This window comes from Carassius carassius, chromosome 45, assembly GCF_963082965.1.
Source record: "Carassius carassius chromosome 45, fCarCar2.1, whole genome shotgun sequence".
Classification (NCBI taxonomy): Eukaryota; Metazoa; Chordata; class Actinopteri; order Cypriniformes; family Cyprinidae; genus Carassius; species Carassius carassius.
Window position 1 is genome coordinate 15,790,944 of NC_081799.1, and position 18,192 is coordinate 15,809,135.

General features: G+C 38.2%; 1 protein-coding gene across 6 annotated transcripts; it reads left to right on the forward strand.

Annotated features, from left to right (window-relative positions):
- On the forward strand, positions 1-17,491 carry LOC132127424 (synaptotagmin-like protein 2). Of its 6 annotated transcripts, none has more exons than XM_059539278.1 (18): positions 1-254; positions 3,490-3,716; positions 4,725-4,876; positions 5,168-5,291; positions 6,417-6,471; positions 6,570-6,663; positions 9,664-11,757; positions 12,527-12,631; positions 12,908-12,961; positions 13,501-13,586; positions 13,774-13,890; positions 14,018-14,187; positions 15,685-15,787; positions 15,856-16,017; positions 16,260-16,356; positions 16,439-16,538; positions 16,629-16,834; positions 16,972-17,491. In XM_059539278.1, exons 2-18 carry the CDS (start codon positions 3,616-3,618, stop codon positions 17,115-17,117), a joined length of 3,966 nt encoding a protein of 1,321 aa, XP_059395261.1. In that variant the 5' UTR covers positions 1-254; positions 3,490-3,615; the 3' UTR covers positions 17,118-17,491. The 6 variants fall into 6 exon arrangements, with proteins under 6 accessions (XP_059395261.1, XP_059395264.1, XP_059395263.1 ...); XM_059539281.1 differs by having other exon boundaries at positions 9,664-11,076; XM_059539283.1 differs by having other exon boundaries at positions 5-254; positions 9,664-9,735.
- The last annotated feature ends 701 nt before the right edge of the window (positions 17,492-18,192 follow it).

Here is an 18,192-nt window from a genome sequence, read left to right on the forward strand (position 1 = left end):
ACTCCCCACAAGTTTATCAACAGCATTTCTAGCTTTTACTAGTGTGCACGCGAGTTCGTGAGTGGAGGAGCCCACACCCACACACCCCCACCGTAAACACACGCCTCACTTTAAAGCTGGAGCTTTAAATAATTTGGTTCATATCAGCGAGTGACCGGCAAATGGATTATTACACTCCTCTGGTGTTTCAGATGTTACAGTAACAGTGTTGGAAAATGATGCGGTCTAGTAGCAGCCACGCGAGCGAGACTCAGGTAAACTTTTGCTTGTCAGTTTTATTTTACCTTAATAGATACTGTTTTACTTTTTAAGGCTTTAACTTCTCTTAACAATTTCCCTGCAGTGAGTTGGAAGTTCTGCTGCATGCTCTGACAGGGATGGGTTCTGTTTCAACAGGCGCTCATTTCATTAAGTTGTTTTCATTTCTGGAGTTTTGTTTTTTGATCTCTGGAGCCACTGCGATTTTTTTCTCTTTTCCTGTTTCCTTAATTTGTTAATTCTTGTAAAGCTATTTAGAGAAAGAATGCAGAATATTTATTTACATCCAGATCAGACAGTGATTAGTTAAATGAGTGCTTCTGGAAGAGTTCTGTGTGAAAGGTCATTTTATTCCACAGTAACATTACTAAAAACCCATCTTAAAATACATGATTTAAACATTGTCTTGGTTTATGATGCCCCCAAACATAAATAAATAAATAATAATAATAATAAAATGTCAACAAATATACACCACATTCCACTTAATAGGGTGGCATGTTCAGAGCTTTTTAGGTATACAATTTACATTATCTAGGATGAAAAAGAAAAGAAAAACTAAAACATTCTCATAGTTACTGAAAAATATCAGATGCTTAGAATCCTGTAAAATGGTTTGTAACACAGTAAAACTGCACACCTATAATGTGAACCCAAACCAGGTGGCGACTCTTTGTTATGTTACATGGCTCAAAGGGATGTGGAATAGGCAAATGGTTAACATTTATTATTCATGTTTACTGTCTGGATGAGGCAGTTCTTTTCTATTTTGGTAATGTTGTATCTCTTGAAAAGTTATGATTTACAGATCCCGCCTCAGGTGACCATCCCAACTGTTGTCATGACCTGCTTTTCTCAGAACCACCGGACATGTAAATGCTTAACTGTGTCTTTCTGAAATCTGATTTGTACTGAGAGAAATCATTTAGCAGTATTTGTTATATTTTAAAAGAAGTAAATGTTTAAAAATACAATTTCTAAAGAATTATACGGTTCTTCTAGGAGCAAGAAGGGAAATTCTTGTCAGATATGTTTTGTGTGTGTGTTGAGTAAACCCATTAAGAGGCGTTTTTCATGGAAATGACTCAGTCAAGAACAGGACTCAGGAACAGATTTCCAAAATAGGAAAGTAACAACAAACTTCCTCTCTGGCTGGAATGTATCAGCTTTATCTATACACCCAGATATGCCCATGCAAGACGTAGGAACTTATTGCTGTTCTTTTTTTTAATGATACATAAAAATCGGATGTTACAATATGCAAAGGAATCAATAAATAAAATAAGTAAATGAAAAAAATAATAATAATACATTTCACATTTTTTATGAAAAAAAGTCTCTTTGGTAAAAAACATTTTTTTAAAGCTTTTTGTAAACTATTTATAAGAGATTTTTTCAGCATTTATTCTGTTTGTTATATTACCTTATCCAGGCATTTGAAATTCTGCCAGTGGTCATTCCATCCAAAAATATCATAAATCCTGTTCTTTAAATGGTTTAGATGTATTTTTTTTTTGCCATGGTTTTCTAAACTGTTTTTTAGAAAAGCAGACTGTTCAAATTGATACTATTTGCGTGCTGCCACCTAATTTGAGTTAAGTGTAATTTGATTTAGGAATAAAAGAAGTCTTTGACTGTGCTCTGTGCTCTGAGAAGCAGCCAGTACCCATATCCTCTGATAGTCATCTGAGAATGCCATGTCACATGTCCAGTGTTGAGCACATACTGTATGGACCAGAGCTGATATAGAGAAACAACGTTATTTTAGATGTTTAGGGAAGCATAGATGATGCTGGAAGCAAAACGGCTCACAGATTCATTAGGAACAATTAGGATCATGTGATATCTTAATGGTTAGAAGTATTCACAGGGAAGACATAGTTCTTCATGAGCCAAGCTCATTGTAATGAATTAAACTTCCTTATCATCGGGAAGAAGGAGGCGGGAACCGGCGGACAATCAAACAACATTTTAATAAAGCAAAAATAAACACAAAACAGCGCACCAGCCCCTCACCGACGACTGGTGCGCTCAAATAAAAACCAAAACACAACTAAAAGCCCAGGCCTGGTCCTCTCTCGTCCTTCACTGTCGTCGCTCCAGTTGTATATCCTTCCATCTCCTCCGTGGGCCTCGAGACCGGTGGGTCGAACAGGTGTAGCTCATCTCCAATCACTCCACCGGCCTCGCTCCCATGTCCCTCGGCCCCGCCCCACTCGTCACATACCCCCATCGCCCTTCGCAGGCCGGGGGGTACTCCCGAGACTGCGCTCTACTCCCCCCCCCCCCTCCCTCCGGGGGGGACCGCTCACGGGGACCTGCGGGAACCTGGGGGTAGGACAGGCGAGGCGAGAGAAAAGGAGATGGAAGGAGGAGCGACAGAGACAAGAGAGGGGAGAGAGGAGAAAAAAAAAATCAGATTCCCAGACGCACCGCTGCTCGGCCCTCCACCAGCTGGGCGATCTCCTCCGCGGTGCCTGGTGGTGGCACTGGACGGCCCTCGGCGGACGGCACGACACTCCTCCGCCGCCCGGTGGACGGCGACGGCTCCTCCGGTTTTGGGCAGCCGGCAGGAGTCCCCCGTTCCCTGCTCCTCCCCGTTCCGGCGGGTGGCAGCAGGCTCCGGCCACCTGGCGAACGGCGCAGACTCCTCCGCTCCCTCACGGACGGCAGCCGCCCCTCCCTATCGTGGGCGGCCGGTAGCGAGCTCGCCCGTCCCCGGCAACTCGCTCCAGTCCACCGCCTCGAGCGTCCATGGCGGCACACTCCTCGCCTGCTCGTTGGCGCCGCGGATTCACCACAGCGGCGAGGGATCCTCAGCAGCGCGTCCCTCCTTCTCCCAGGCTTCGACACCACTGTAATGATAAAAGACTTCCTAGTCATCGGGAAGAAGGAGGCGGGAACCGGCGGACAATCAAACAACATTTTAATAAAGCAAAAATAAACACAAAACAGCGCACCACCCTCACGGACGACTGGTGCGCTCAAATAAAAACCAAAACACAACTAAAATCCCAGGCCTGGTCCTCTCTCGTCCTTCACTGTCGTCGCTCCAGTTGTATATCCTTCCATCTCCTCCGTGGGCCTCGAGACCGGTGGGTCGAACAGGTGTAGCTCATCTCCAATCACTCCACCGGCCTCGCTCCCATGTCCCTCGGCCCCGCCCCACTCGTCACACTCATACTGTTTTTTTTTTAATTTGTTGAAACTCCTTCTGTCTGTCTGGTGCAGGTGCTCCTCTGATGTTCTTCACGATGTGATGCAGCGACTCAGTGATGCTCTTGACACTTTCAATGAACCAGTCAGATGCGATCTGAGACTCATCTGTTATAATCACCTACCCTGAAGCCATTCATCATGATTGACCTGAGTTATCTGACAGAGGAAGAGCAAGAGATGATCCTGTCAGTGCTGAATAGAGATGCAGAGCTTAAAAAGCTGGAAGAACAGAGGGTCAAGTGAGTTTGGTGGATGAAGAAAATAAATTAATTTGCTCTGATCATGTATAATTAGGCGTAACTAGTTATTTAAGCAATAGTCCATTAATGGGCCATTCATACAGAATGCATTTTTGCATTCCATATTTCCACTTTTCCATTGTTTTTGTATGTAAACACAGATGATGTCTTTTACTACTGGATAACATCCAAGATAACCCTGGAAACCATTTACTTGCAATGTACTGTATGGGCAATAAAAACAGGGACAATGTTCTTAACATCTTTTATGTTCCACTCAATGTCATACAGGTTTGGAACAACACGAGAATGAAATAATGAAAACTAATGCCCCTTGCTATTGATTTTTAATGTCTTAAATAATTCTACATCTTCATTTGCTTTTCTCCTTCTCCTTTTTGTATTAGTTTACTGAATTGATTGAATTAACCCCAAAATGGTTCACAAGTCTGTTCAAATAGGATAATACATAGTAATAAAATAATAGTAATTTAAAAAAAATCTATAATATTGCTAACTGCAAACAATAAAATGTGACCCACCATATTATTGTGTTAAGATAGCAAATTACAAAAGCTTATAAAATCAAAAGCCATTTATTCCATCAAATTGTTTAATAATTTGCCATGAATTAATGCAGATGCAAACATATGGAGGTTGTATGACATACCTTCGTCCTTAACTTAAACAAATGTATAAAAAGAAAATTTGTCCCAGGCTACATTTAATATGGGTTACAGATTTGAGGTTGTGTTAGTTGCATTTAATGTAACATAATATCTGGGTGCTGAAAAAAACTTCTCACAGTTATACAGTCCAGAGTAACAGCTCACAGTTTAGACAATGTCTGGGATTTGTCAGTTTGGATGTCACTGCTAAAGCTCATTCTGTACTTCTGGGACACCAGGATATTTTTATTCTGTGACCATTTATACGTGTGTGTGTGTGTGTGTGTGTGTGTGTGTGTGTGTGTTCATTTATTTATTTATAAATTTGATGTCTTTTCAGGCAGCTTCGTAAGACTGAGCGAGACAGAAACAGGCTGAAGTACTTGACTGGGGAGTGGTTTTATGAGACAAAGAATCACAGGCACAGAGACAGGATCCATGGCTCCGACATCATCAGAACATCCATGAGACAGAAGAAACCCGTGACGATCTGTGAGTGTTGCCAGCGGACAGAATCAGATAGAGAAAGGGCTCTAGTCTGTTTATGTCTCTCATTATTTCCATTGCATGTACCCCATCCCTGATTAGCACCTGAACTCAGTGTTTACATAACTTTTTTTTTGTTGTTGCTTTATATCACATTTTTAGCATTAATAAAAAAATCGCCCATAAATCAAACATTTTTATTAAATCATATATATCATGTAGTTCCATCAAATGTTTTAGATGTGGGGTTGTGTCTGTAAATGCATGTTTGAGCATTACAAATGTCTCTTATTGTAGTGGAGCTTTCTCAAAGATGGTCTGAGAAACCCAGTTGTGTTTATGGTGAGAAGAAAGATGTATACATCCCTCCAGAGCTTTTAGGCCTTATTGAGGATCCATCCACAGTATCACACAATGAGAGGTGAGCTTTTGGTGTTAAGTAGATTTATGATTAGAAAATTCCAGTACAGCGTTTCATCTGATTGAAACGTGGTGCAGCACATTTTTGTCATACCTGTGATGTGAAATCTTGCAGAATGCAGTGTAATCACATTTATATGAATGTTTGTAATTTATGTTATTAAGTATGCTGGTCATTATGATACCAGGTACAACATTTTTAAATGTTGCATAAGTAGATGTTTGTGTTCATGCACCTTTTTTTCATGCCATAGGCGAGATACAACCAACGCGTAACTGAACACTTTATAACAACTATTAGGTCTTTATATAAACTCATATCATGTTAGTGTGTGGAGTTTTGAGTTTTTAAGTGTCTCTTATGCTCACCCAGGGTGCATTATTTAATAAATAAAGAAATAAAATACAGTAAAAACAGTAATATTTTGAAATATTATTTCAGTTTAAAATAAAAGTTCCTAAACTCAAAATTGTGTTTCTGTTATCAGTACCAAGCCCATGCCATTGTTATACCTGATTAAAGGAAATTTTGGGTGGCTCTGCCTTTTCAACACATCAATGCTGCATCCGCCCATTAGCATGGCTTGACTGATCATACTGTCATCAGCAGACTTAATTTTGTGGACACTAACTTTTAAAGCTCTCATATCACAGCTCATGTAAAACAACATGAAAAGAAACGTAATCTGTCTCCAGTTTATGCATGCTTGTTTATGAAATGTTTGTGAGTTTGGCAGAGATTCAGGAGGGAACCTGTACTCTAGGTCTAACATAATCTGTAGGGCAAATTTTTCCCATGTATTCCCAGACATTGGTGAGGGAATCTGTTGCCAGTAAGCTGCTTCAAGGGTCAGATTTCACGTGCTGCTGTTTTTCCCTCTGACACACCATGTAATGGCATTATTCTGTCAAATAGCAACATGGAAACTTAGTTCTTTGCTGAATCTTGTGACTTTCCAGGGGCTTCAGGACCAGCACCATAGAGATGTATTGATGATTGAATATAGAAATATAGAAACTGTTCACAATGCACAAAGCTTTCAGTGGCTTATTGGTTTTTATCATGTTGGTGAATCTTGCATTTAATTTAATTTTTTATATGAATCTATATGATCAAATCACACAGGGTGGATGATGAGTTGCCAGAAGCCCAGCAGGAAAGGCAGAGACCTCAAATCAAGGTACACTACACTAAATCTAGTTACTCATTCATTTTTATCTAATTTTTTCTGTTTTCTTTATTGTGCATTTTCATGATTCCATTAAATTTATTATGTAGCCAAGGGAGAATCCATTCAGTAGTGTGCGATCGCAGAGAGATGATGCCAGAGTTATCAATGGCGTGAAAGAGTCTGATCAGACACCTGCTGAGGGTGAGAATTATCTTCTAAATTGATCCACAAATTGATTTTTATACACACTGTAGAGTATGTCACTCTATTAAAAAAGAATTCAGTTTATTGTTAAAATGGTGACAAAGATACAGGCATCAGGACTTCCCATTTTAATGCTGAATGTTTAAAAAGTTTTTAACTTCATATTACATTTAATGATATCATGTTTAGGTTTTAAGTTACATTTTTTCATCTAATTATTACATTTTATTTTGTGTTAGCTTTATTTTAATTGCTGATTAGTAAATAATAATTTTCATTAGATTTGTTAACAATAACAACACTGATTTACAGTTTTTAATGTAGCATTTTCTGTCAGAACTACAGCTGTAGACCAGCTCTCCGCTTTTGAGAGATGATCTCTATGATCTAACACATGTGATTACCACAGATTTAACATTTGTGTGATTATTTTGATACTGTTCAGTCCAGTAATAGATGAGGTTTTTATTGGAGTTTATGTTCTGATGAGCAAAGGGTCAGAACATATTTCTTGCTAGAACAGTAAGTTTGTTTGACTGATCCCCATTGCGTACAGCATGTTTAGCTCTTCTGAGCAATGGTTATGGCTTGACATGATCTGTGCTGCTCTGGGCATAATAACTGCATGCATATCTATTAAACCTTATTTGGTCACTTTAACTTGTATAATGCAGTGCTACATTTGTATTATATGTTGGCAACAAAACCTGTTGGCCCCTGGTTTTTGATCATGAATGTATCAAATTCTTCTTTGAGGTCATACGGCAGTTTAAACACTCAATAATCATTTGCACAAGTACAACAATAGAGTAGTTTTGTATATTTCCAGGATTCAACTGTACTCTGCTTGTATAATTAGTATAGATTAACCAAGGTGTAGTTTTATAATTGCCATTAAATTAAATTAAATTTCTGCATTTAGCAGACGCTTTTATCCAAAGCGACTTACAGTGCATTCAGGCTATCAGTTTTTACCTATCATGTGTTCCCAGGGAATCGAACCCCCAACCTTGTGCTTGATAGCGCAATGCTCTACCAATTGAGCTACAGGAACACTAAAGGTTTGTGTTTGTGGCATTTAGAGTTATTACAAGACATGCGAAAAAGGTGCTGTTCCTTAAATGATCTGGCCAAATCATTTCCGCAGAAAGTTGAACCTGTAGTGATCTAGAGTAATAAGTCTTTATGGAGCTGCCAAACTTTAAGGAGATTATACTGAGAAATATGTTGTTCTAAGCAGATAAGCTGCCACGCATGACCAGTTTGTACCTCAGACATAGATGGTACATTTTTGATGGGCTTTTAGTGTAGTAAGGCTAGTATTATTGTTATGAGTGCAAAGGGTTCAAAGTTGTGAAGGTTTGGAATAGGCCACAAATACATACACTGTAAAATTAAAAATGTTAGTACTGACTGTGACTACTCTGCTGAACTATGTTGGCCCATACTTGATATGGTATCAATATATCTATTATCTCTGACTTGAAGACGTACCATTCTTAGGTTGCTTGCAAGCTTTAATCCCATGCATCTCATTGCTGTACCATTCAACTTTCATCAATTAACAGATACTGTACTGCTGTTACAAGAACAGAACTGTTAATTGAAATGCAAAATGAATTCATCATAAAACATGAACTCATGTTTTTGTGCATGTATGTGTCTTTGCTCCCTCTTTTACTGCTTCATTACCCAACTATTTGGTTATTTTTCAGAGACTTTCCTTCCAGCTGAGATCTGCACACTCCATCACACTACTCCAAAAACAGACAACACTGACACTCACATAGTCACACAATGCAAACCTGTGCAAAAAAAAAGATTACTGATGTACTTCTGCAAAAACTCTTCCCTGGACACTGCCATCAGTGACAATGGCGTTAAACATCTCTAGCTGTAGTCTACTGACTCCTTGCATCTCCAAAGTTCTACCAATGATGACGACAGAAGCAGCAGTCAATCTTCAGCTACAATCAGCCCCTTCAGTCCTGAAACTCCCGTCAGCCCTCCTCTTTCCCCCTGCTCAGTGCACTCTGCGTCAGGGTGGTTAAATAGGAAACAGGTCCGCTTCTCCTCTGTCGTTGGACCTATAGAGAGGGTGCAAGGAGAGCACAGTGTCCTGGGGGAAAGCCTGGGGTCCTCTGTCAGAACAAGATAGAAGCAATATCACAGACACCAGTAACAAGGTTGTATCCACGAGAAGTACTCAAAAGGATAGTTCATCCAGGAAATGAAAATTCCTTTATTCGCTGTCATGTTGTTCCAAACATGTATTCAAAGGCACTCTTCATCTGTGTTCCACAAAAGAAAAAGTAACAAGTCTGGAATGACATGTGGGTGAATAAATGATTATCAATTTTGAGTTTAAATTTTCAGTCTGGTTGAACTATCCCATTAACGCATGGAATTATCATAGCGGTGTGAGAATTGTCAACTTCCTGTGGTTTACAAAGTTATACACAGCAGTCTGAAGTCCCCTAAAAATCACGAGCATCCCAATCTGAGCCGGTAGAAAGGTTGAAGGAAGTACAGGTAGATGGGTTTCCCAACTAGATGGTGAGAAATGCTTGTTCCAAAACCCTTTTGTTAAGACATTCTAAACCTTAACAATATAATCAAACCCAAGAAATGTGTTTAAATGAGATAATCTGCCAAAAAAATATATAAGCCTGTAATTCAGAAGTTAACATGCTAACACATCAATGCACCCTTATACTAACTGCATGTGTGTGCGTACCATATACAGCACATAGCTTCTGGTGAATGTGTATGTTGATTAATCTACAAATGGTGATTTGTAAATAAGCACTGCAAGAAATGACTACTGTTTGGGTGTTAACTGCAATTTTAAAGTGTAATAATATCATCTGATCTCAGAAATCATGGTCAGATTTATGTCATTTAATGTAATATTGTTTTTGGAAGTCATTAAAAGCATTATTCTCTCACTTGCATGCAAAAATTAAATTTTAAAACTTGTGATTGTCTTCACTGCAGGACATCATGAGGTTTATGGTGAGCCTCAGCACTCACAGGTGTCCAACTTCCACGGCTCTACTGAGGTAGCAGGTAAGGCCATTGGGTTAAATGCAGAGGGCCAGACTGATAAAGTTACAGTGGAAGAGGGTCGTTCATTTTCTAAGGTACTTGGATGGTTTGGGAGAGGCTCTCGAGATGGAGAGCTGAAGGAGTCGATAGTTAAAAAAGAGATGGATGAAAAGGAACCAAAAGATCATGAAAGCCCAGAAGTCAAGTCAGAAGATTCAGTGCCTTCAGTTTTACAGCCTAAGACCAAGCCACCACCAAATAAACGTAGGGGGCTTTTTTCATTGTTTTCGAGAGCAGAGAAAAAAGATACGATTCATGAAGTTCAAGCATCTGACCAAGAAGAGATAAGTCAAGATAAAACAGAAAGTTCACAATATAAAATATCTTGTACTTTGAGGTCTGATGATGATAATATACTTCCACGGACCTCTGTTCCTACAAACAGCAAGACTGCAGAAATATTGCAGGAAAAAATGGACACACCAATATGCGAAGATCCTGCTCAAATAGAGACGTTTGACCAAGGTGAAATATCAACTGAAAGATTAGCCAACCTGAAGTCATTCTGGGAAAAGGGTAATAAAGGACCTAAAATACTGAGCATCAAAAGAGATTCAGAGGAAGAAGAAAGTGAGCCATCTCAGTTTAATGAGAATTATCATGAAGCTGTGGAACGAAGGCTGTCAGATTCCAGCATCAGCCCATCCAAACCCAATCCCAATGATCCAAAGCCAAATCCAGTTTATGTACAATCTACATCATGTGAGATTTCGCCAATCTTACCTAGAAGAACATCCAGTGGTGTTGATATATCAGCCACATCCTCACATGAAGATGAGAAAGCTTTTAGTTTGGAGAGCAAAAGGGTCTCAGAAGTTTCAAGCAGTGAACTACAAACTCTCACAGTTAAAATGAATACCAAATTGTCACCCAGTCCATTGCTAAAACACAAAGATAAATATCTGGGCAATGAGCTACAGGAAGAGTCAATCTCCAGGGACATATCTGATTTGAAGAATGAAATCTCCACCTTCAAAATGTCCCCAAGTCAACAGGAGAATAAAGTTTCAATTAATGATCTCAAGTCATTTTGGGAGAAAGAAAAAAGTGGCGTTAGAGTAATTGTAAGCTCACCAACATGCAGAGCTAATGTTAAAGATCCATCCCCAGAGTCATCTCCAAAACATTCTTCAATAGAACTTTCTGAACCTCATTTTGACATCAGATCAACCAGCCAAAGTTCCCCAGGCAGAATGAGTTTCAAAGAGGCTGGACTGACACAAAAAGAGAAGATGGAACAGAACGAGGAAATCCAAAAAAGTCAAAGTACAGTGCCATTACAAGACCTTCAAGATATCAGAGGTAGGGTACATTACATAACCCAGAATATTTGTAATTTCAAACAGTCCATTTCACACAAACAGTCAAAGCCAAGTCCACCATCATTTCCCCTCGGAAGTCTCATTGCAAATGGTGAATTTGATGAGCCACAGTCCACTGACATTTACCACCCAAAAGACCAAGATCAAACAAGAACTCCCAGCCCATTACTGCAGTCTAAAGTACCTCGTAGAGATTCATATCCAAACAAAGAAACCAGGAAGGATCCCTTAGGTTCTCCCTTAAGAACCTTTACGATAGATATCAATCCCGCCAACAAGAGTCCTGGCACTGTAAGGGTTGATCCAGGGCAAACCAGGTCTTGCATCTCTCCTGAACACCATAGGAAGACTTCAGATGGAGGCTGCGATGTAAGACCCATCATGCCCAAAGAACGAAAGTTGTCAGCGGACTCTCTGACCCGGTTTTATATTCCCCTGAGTTTACACTATTACCTGGGCGTACCTGAGCAGGTAGTCTTAGATGAAAGAAAACAGGTTAGTGTGCAGGCAGGTGAAACTTTTGAACAGGTGAGCCAAGGCAGAATGAGCAGTGAGAGCTCCCCTTCTCGACACTCCCTGCTCGAATCAGAGGAGATCACCTTTGACTCCTCTGGGAGCTCCACACCTGAGGCCTGGTCAATCTCACACGCCAGTTCATACTGTGAGCTCACCTCCCCATTTTGGTACAGTCTAGTTTTAGTAGAAACGATCTTGATTGGTTCTGTGATTCTTGTGGAAGCAGGGTTTATGGTTTTAAAACAATTGCTCAGTCTGTCCTGAGAAGCATGTCCTTCTTGATAGTTTGCTCAAGTAAGTTGCTCATGTTTGTAGACATGATAAAATTACCTTCTTGTTCTACAGGTTTAGAACTATTTAAGCCCTGCCTCAATGTGTTTTTATGATGATCTAATTCAACAATCAGAACTTTTTTTATTTGAAATCATTAAACTTTTAATAATTACAATAAACTTTTTTTTTATTCTTGGTAAATTTCATTTTATAACATGGTGTTTGAAATATTATTTAAAGTTACAGTCAAATGAACACAATTACCTATTGACACTGAAGAATCAGCTTACAATCAATAAAGTATTATATTGTTTTCATTTATTAAATTTTATATTTCATAATTATTTTAGTTTTTTAATTGTTATATTTTAAATCTATAACTAATATTAAATTATTTATTATTTGGCTATATTGATTTTTAACTAGCTTTTGGTGTTATTTTTAAAATTACATACAATGTACACAATAATTACATAATATTTACATATACATTTTCAAATCCCCTGAAACCAGAAAGCTAATGGATGGAAATACCACATTAAATCAGTGTTTCAAATCAGATATTCAGTTGTATATAAGGGATCAGTAGACTTCTGTTTTTATATGGTTTGTTGATTCTTTCTTGATATGGGCTGTGACAGGGGACAGTGAGGATGACAGTCCTGTCAAAGCTGCCCTTGAACGAGCCAATGCCAGACCCATCTCTATTTCCAAGAGTTTAGAGGACCTGGCATCCACACCTTTACGTAAGTTTCCTTTATCTTTCTTGCCCTATGTTTTGTTGACTTTAAGACCTTATTTAAGGTAAAGTCCAAATGTTATGGTCTTTGAGAATCATGAGTATTACAGAGCCCTAGCTCAGTTCTGTATGAGTCTCATTCGCCCTCTGCCGGACATTTGTTAATAACTCCCAAGGTTTCTCAACCATTTTATGCTGTACTGCATTTCATAGTGTTTTATAAGATAAGGAATCTTTTTTTTTTAAAATCTTTATTTATCAATACTTTGTCATCTGAACCAAGAAGAGAGATGGAAGACTGACCCAAGGAGTGATGTTGGGCTGAGTATGGAAAATGGTAAATATTTCTTTTTGATAAATAGATTATTAATAATAAATTAGTAATAAAGTAAATACATGTCAATTTGTAAATACATTTCATAATTATTTTAAATGATTTTGATAGCAGCCTCTGCTGTAGCTGTAGATCATAGTATTATACATTTGCATTATTACATTAAGAGCAGAAGGTAAGCCCTTGAAATTAAATTAGCATCAAGGACATTAAACATCCTTTACATAATCGACCCTTGGTCTTTCATGTAGATTTTACTTCTTGAAAAGGGAATGCATTAACTGACGCATGAAACTTTTATGAGCATATGGATTAATGGTAACGATTGAAGTGGTTTGCATTCCATACCACCTAATGGTGAGTTAGGTAAGAGTAACTAAATCAATTATCTACATAAAATATCAAATGTGCTCTTCAAAACCTCAGAACTCTTCAGAATCATTTATTTCTACTAAAACTAACTCAAATTCCTTCCATCTGTATCTTTATCCAGAATGTGCATCCACAAAAATTACAGATTTCTTTTTTCTCAGTATCTGCAGTGACTTCAAACACCAAAACATCCTTCTCCGACCCAGAACAGGTGAAGATGATGAGTATGTCAGTTCCTGCATTAATGCAACAAGAGGTAAAATAAAAACCAAAAACCATGAGCATCTTAAATGCTGATGTCGATTATCACTTGATTAGTTCTAAAATGTCTTATTTTTATGATTTGCCTTATCACTACCTTGAGCTAAACAACACCATCCACTGCCTTTATTAACCTACATACAAGCTAACAATCTCCTGTTGTTTGTGCATGTGACTGATAGATGGATTTCAGAAACGGCAACTGTGCATCAGTGAGCAGTTTCCACTATGACAAACTGAGAACATGCAACACTCCTTCTAATTTTAGCATTTGCTCTGAAGTGGCCTCCATGTCCTCTGTATGTGACACCAACTAATTTTGCTCTAATATAATGCAAATGCACGTATTAATCTATTTTTGCACGTTACATGCAATAATGAAACGGTTCCTGTATAGATATGTGTCTTTGTGCGGGGTATTTGTAGGTCACTGGAAGTGTAATGAGCATTTACAGTAGTGAGTTTGGTAATCTGGAGGTCAAAGGCACAATCCAGTTAGCCATTCACTATGTGCAAAAACTGGGAGAGTTCCACATCTTTGTTGTGCAATGCAAGGACCTCGCCATGGCGGATGTAAAGAGGAACCGATCTGATCCGTAAGTGAAATAATATTTGTCATCAGAAGAATATAGCTTCTCTCAATATACAGGTGCTGGTCATATAATTAGAATATCATCAAAAAGTTCCATTCAAAAAGTTAAACTTGTATATTATATTCATTCATTACACACAGACTGATATATTTCAAATGTTTATTTCTTTTAGTTTTGATGATTATAACTGACAACTAAGGAAAATCCCAAATTCGGTATCTCAGAAAATTAGAATATTACTTAAGACCAATACAAAGAAAGGATTTTTAGAAATCTTGGCCAATTGAAAAGAATGAGCATGAAAAGTATGAGCATGGACAGCATTCAATACTTAGTTGGGGCTCCTTTTGCCTGAATTACTGCACCAAGGTGGCGTGGCATGGAGTAAATCAGTCTGTGGCACTGCTCAGGTGTTTTGGGAGCACAGGTTGCTCTGATAGTGGCCTTCACCTCTTCTGCATTGTTGGGTCTGGCATATCGCATTTTCCTCTTCACAATACCCCATAGATTTTCTATGGGGTTAAGGTCAGGCGAGTTTGCTGGCCAATTAAGAACAGAGATACTATGGTCCTTAAACCAGGTACTGGTAGCTTTGGCACTGTGTGCAGGTGTGAAGTCCTGTTGGAAAATTAAATCTGCATCTCCATAAAGTTGGTCAGCAGCAGGAAGCATGAAGTGCTCTAAAACTTCCTGGTATATGGCTACATTGACCTTGGACCTCAGAAAACACAGTGGACCAACACCAGCAGATGACATGGCACCCCAAACCATCACTGACTGAGGAAACTTTACACTGGACCTCAAGCAACGTGGATTATGTGCCTCTCCTCTTTTCCTCCAGACTCTGAAAACCCATGTCTTGCATACGTCTGTGCGTAGTGGTTCTTGAAGCACTGACTCCAGCTGCAGTCCACTATTTGTGAATCTCCCCCACATTTTTGAATGGGTTTTGTTTCACAATCCTCTCTAGGGTGTGGTTATCCCTATTGCTTGTACACGTTTTTTTCTACCACATCTTTTCCTTCCCTTCGCCCCTCTATTAATGTGCTTGACACAGAGCTCTGTGAACAGCCAGCCTATTTTGCAATGACCTTTTGTGTCTTGCCCTCCTTGTGCAAGGTGTCAATGGTCATCTTTTGGACAACTGTCAAGTCAGCAGTCTTCACCATGATTGTGTAGCCTACAGAACTAGACTGAGAGACCATTTAAAGGCTTTTGCAGGTGTTTTGAGTTAATTAGCTGATTAGAGTGTGGCACCAGGTGTCTTCAATATTGAACCTTTTCACAATATTCGAATTTTCTGAGATACTGAATTTGGGATTAAAAGAAATAAAAATTTGAAATATATCAGTCTGTGTGTAATGAATGAATATAATATACAAGTTTCACTTTTTAAATGGAATTAGTGAAAAAAAATCAATCTTTTGATGATATTCTAATTATATGACCAACACCTGTAGATAAACAATAATATATGTGCTCTGTTTGATTGATCTTCAGGTACGTTAAATGTTACTTGTTACCTGACAAAGCAAAATATGGAAAGAAAAAAACATGCGTGAGGAAGAAGACTCTGGATCCAACTTACAATGAAATACTACGGGTATGAGAATTATAAACTACTTGTAATATGTTTTGAATTTGATGATCAAAGTTGCCTTTTCCATGCAGTTTAAGATTCCAGTGGAGACGTTGAAAACCCAGAAGCTGAACACCTCTGTGTGGCACAACGACACTTTTGGGCGCAACATGTTTCTTGGAGAGGTTGAGCTCGATTTGGCCGAATGGGATTTCAGTAACACTCAGATGAATGAATATTTACTTAAAGGAAGGGTAAGATAATGATAGTCATGTCTATTTGGTTACAATATCCTGTAAGGATAGTCTTTAACTGGTGACCCACAGATCAGGTCTGTGTCTAGTTTAATATTGTTGAAAATATGGACAGCAAAACTTTTTCCAAAAGTGCTTTTATTGAGAAGTCTTGTGAACAAAACATCTAAAATCCTGTACTTAAGGGTATGAGGTCATGTTTGTTGCAATTCCACTAAGCATGTATTTCTTTATCAACCCAGGTCCAGGTTCCCACCAGCCCAAAACATTCTGTTGGCAGTGAGGAAATGAGTGCAGAGATTAAAGTTGCTCTGCGTTTCGTCCTACAAACTACTCACTGTAAGATGCTGACACTTTGTATTTTGACTAATAATATGTTTTTAGAAGCATCTTTCTTTCTGATAACATGTTAATTCTGTAGGTCACAAGAACAGGGGGAATGGTGAGTTGCAAATATGGGTGAAAGAATGCAAGAATCTGCCCATTACAAGAGGTGTTGCCATTGACCCCTTTGTTAAATGGTATTTATAGCTGTTTTATTGGATATATTTGTATATATGTTGGATCATTAAATCTGGGATGCCCATCACGTGTGAAATTGGCCATTTCAGCGCAGTCCTCCCAGAAACCAGCCGAAAAAGCCGTCAGAAGACCAGAGTGTTGAAGAGGGCATCTAACCCAGTGTTTAACCACACCATAGTGTATGATGGTTTCAGGCAAGAGGACCTCAAAGAGGCCTGTGTGGAACTTACTGTGTGGGATCATGACAGACTAAACAACCACTTCATTGGGGGTATAAGGCTGGGTCCAGGAACAGGTAATTGAAAGAGAAATTATAACCATACTTAAAAAAAAAAAAAAATATATATATATATATATATATATATATATATATATATATATATATATATATATATATATTTTAAAAACAACTGATCGTCAGTATTATTTCAGGTAAAAGTTATGGCACTGAAGTGAACTGGGTGGACTCTAATGTTGCTGAAGCAGCCCTGTGGGAGAGAATGATGCAATCTCCGGATGAATGGGTGGAAGATATTTTACCTTTGAGATTGATGGTCATGGCAAGAATGTCTAGATAGTAAGAAACTGAGGCATATGGTGACACTTTTGAACAAACAAGAATGCAGTATGTAGGAAGACTATATGTAATGTTAAATATTTAGGAGTTAACTTGATGGTTTCTTGACTTTTTTTGTTGAGGAATACAAAGAGAATGAAAAATATAATATGCTTATTATTGTAAAGTATGTGGATTTAATGTCTTAAAATAAAAATTCCCTTAAAATCTTTCAGTTTGCAGCAAATACGATTGTTTGTTTATTACTTTGAGAGAGTATCTGGCCTAAGACGTTGATTTTAATAAACTTTAAACTTTTATAAACTGGCATCTCTTTTATATGTAAAATTCTGTATATCTAGTAATAAATAAACATAACTTTTGTTGTGTAAGGAACTACGGACTAGACTGACAGCAACAGATAAGCGATGCTTACATAAAGTATCGTGATACTGAATGCAGTGATATGTTCAGATCCATTCTCTGCATTATCAAGTGATATCAGTGAAAGATCTTATCAGTGAAAGATCTTCAAGACAAGACATTTTGTATGAAATTCTTTAATGTACAGAGTGAATAAGAAATGTTTCCTTTGGGTTCCAGCACACATGGGAGTGGATGGAAATAAGGTTGCGGATCATTTAGCAAAACAGGCGTTGAAATGATCACATATAGAAGTTAAGGCTAAAATTAGAACAGTGATAAAAATGAGATGGCAAGAAGTTTGGAATAAGGAGGATAGAGGAAGACGTATTTATCATATTCAAAAACAAGTTGGGGTTGAAAGAGTTAATTTTGGCAGTAGAAGAGAAGATACAATTATTACAAGACTTCGCATTTCACTAAATAAAATGAACAAGCATGAGTCTGGGAACTGTGTGGATGATCAGAAACAGTAGAGTATGCACTGTTACACTGTTCTGCTTATGATAATGAAAGAGAATGTCTTTGGAAGAATCAAATAGGGATAGGAAATGTTACACTTAAAACTCTGTTGAATAATGGCTTGTATCATTATGAATTATACAATGCTTTAATGACATGCTTAAAAAAGTAGACCTCTTTAACAGGATTTAGACGTGTTTAAAAAAAAATAT

Bases quoted from the DNA above. Each gene is read 5' to 3' on its own strand.
- LOC132127424 (XM_059539278.1), top strand. From the start codon at position 3,616: ATGATTGACCTGAGTTATCTGACAGAGGAAGAGCAAGAGATGATCCTG. The intron at 12,962-13,500 runs GTAAATATTTCT...CAGTATCTGCAG, and splicing joins TGGGCTGAGTATGGAAAATG to TGACTTCAAACACCAAAACA. The intron at 16,357-16,438 runs GTAAGATGCTGA...TTAATTCTGTAG, and splicing joins CGTCCTACAAACTACTCACT to GTCACAAGAACAGGGGGAAT.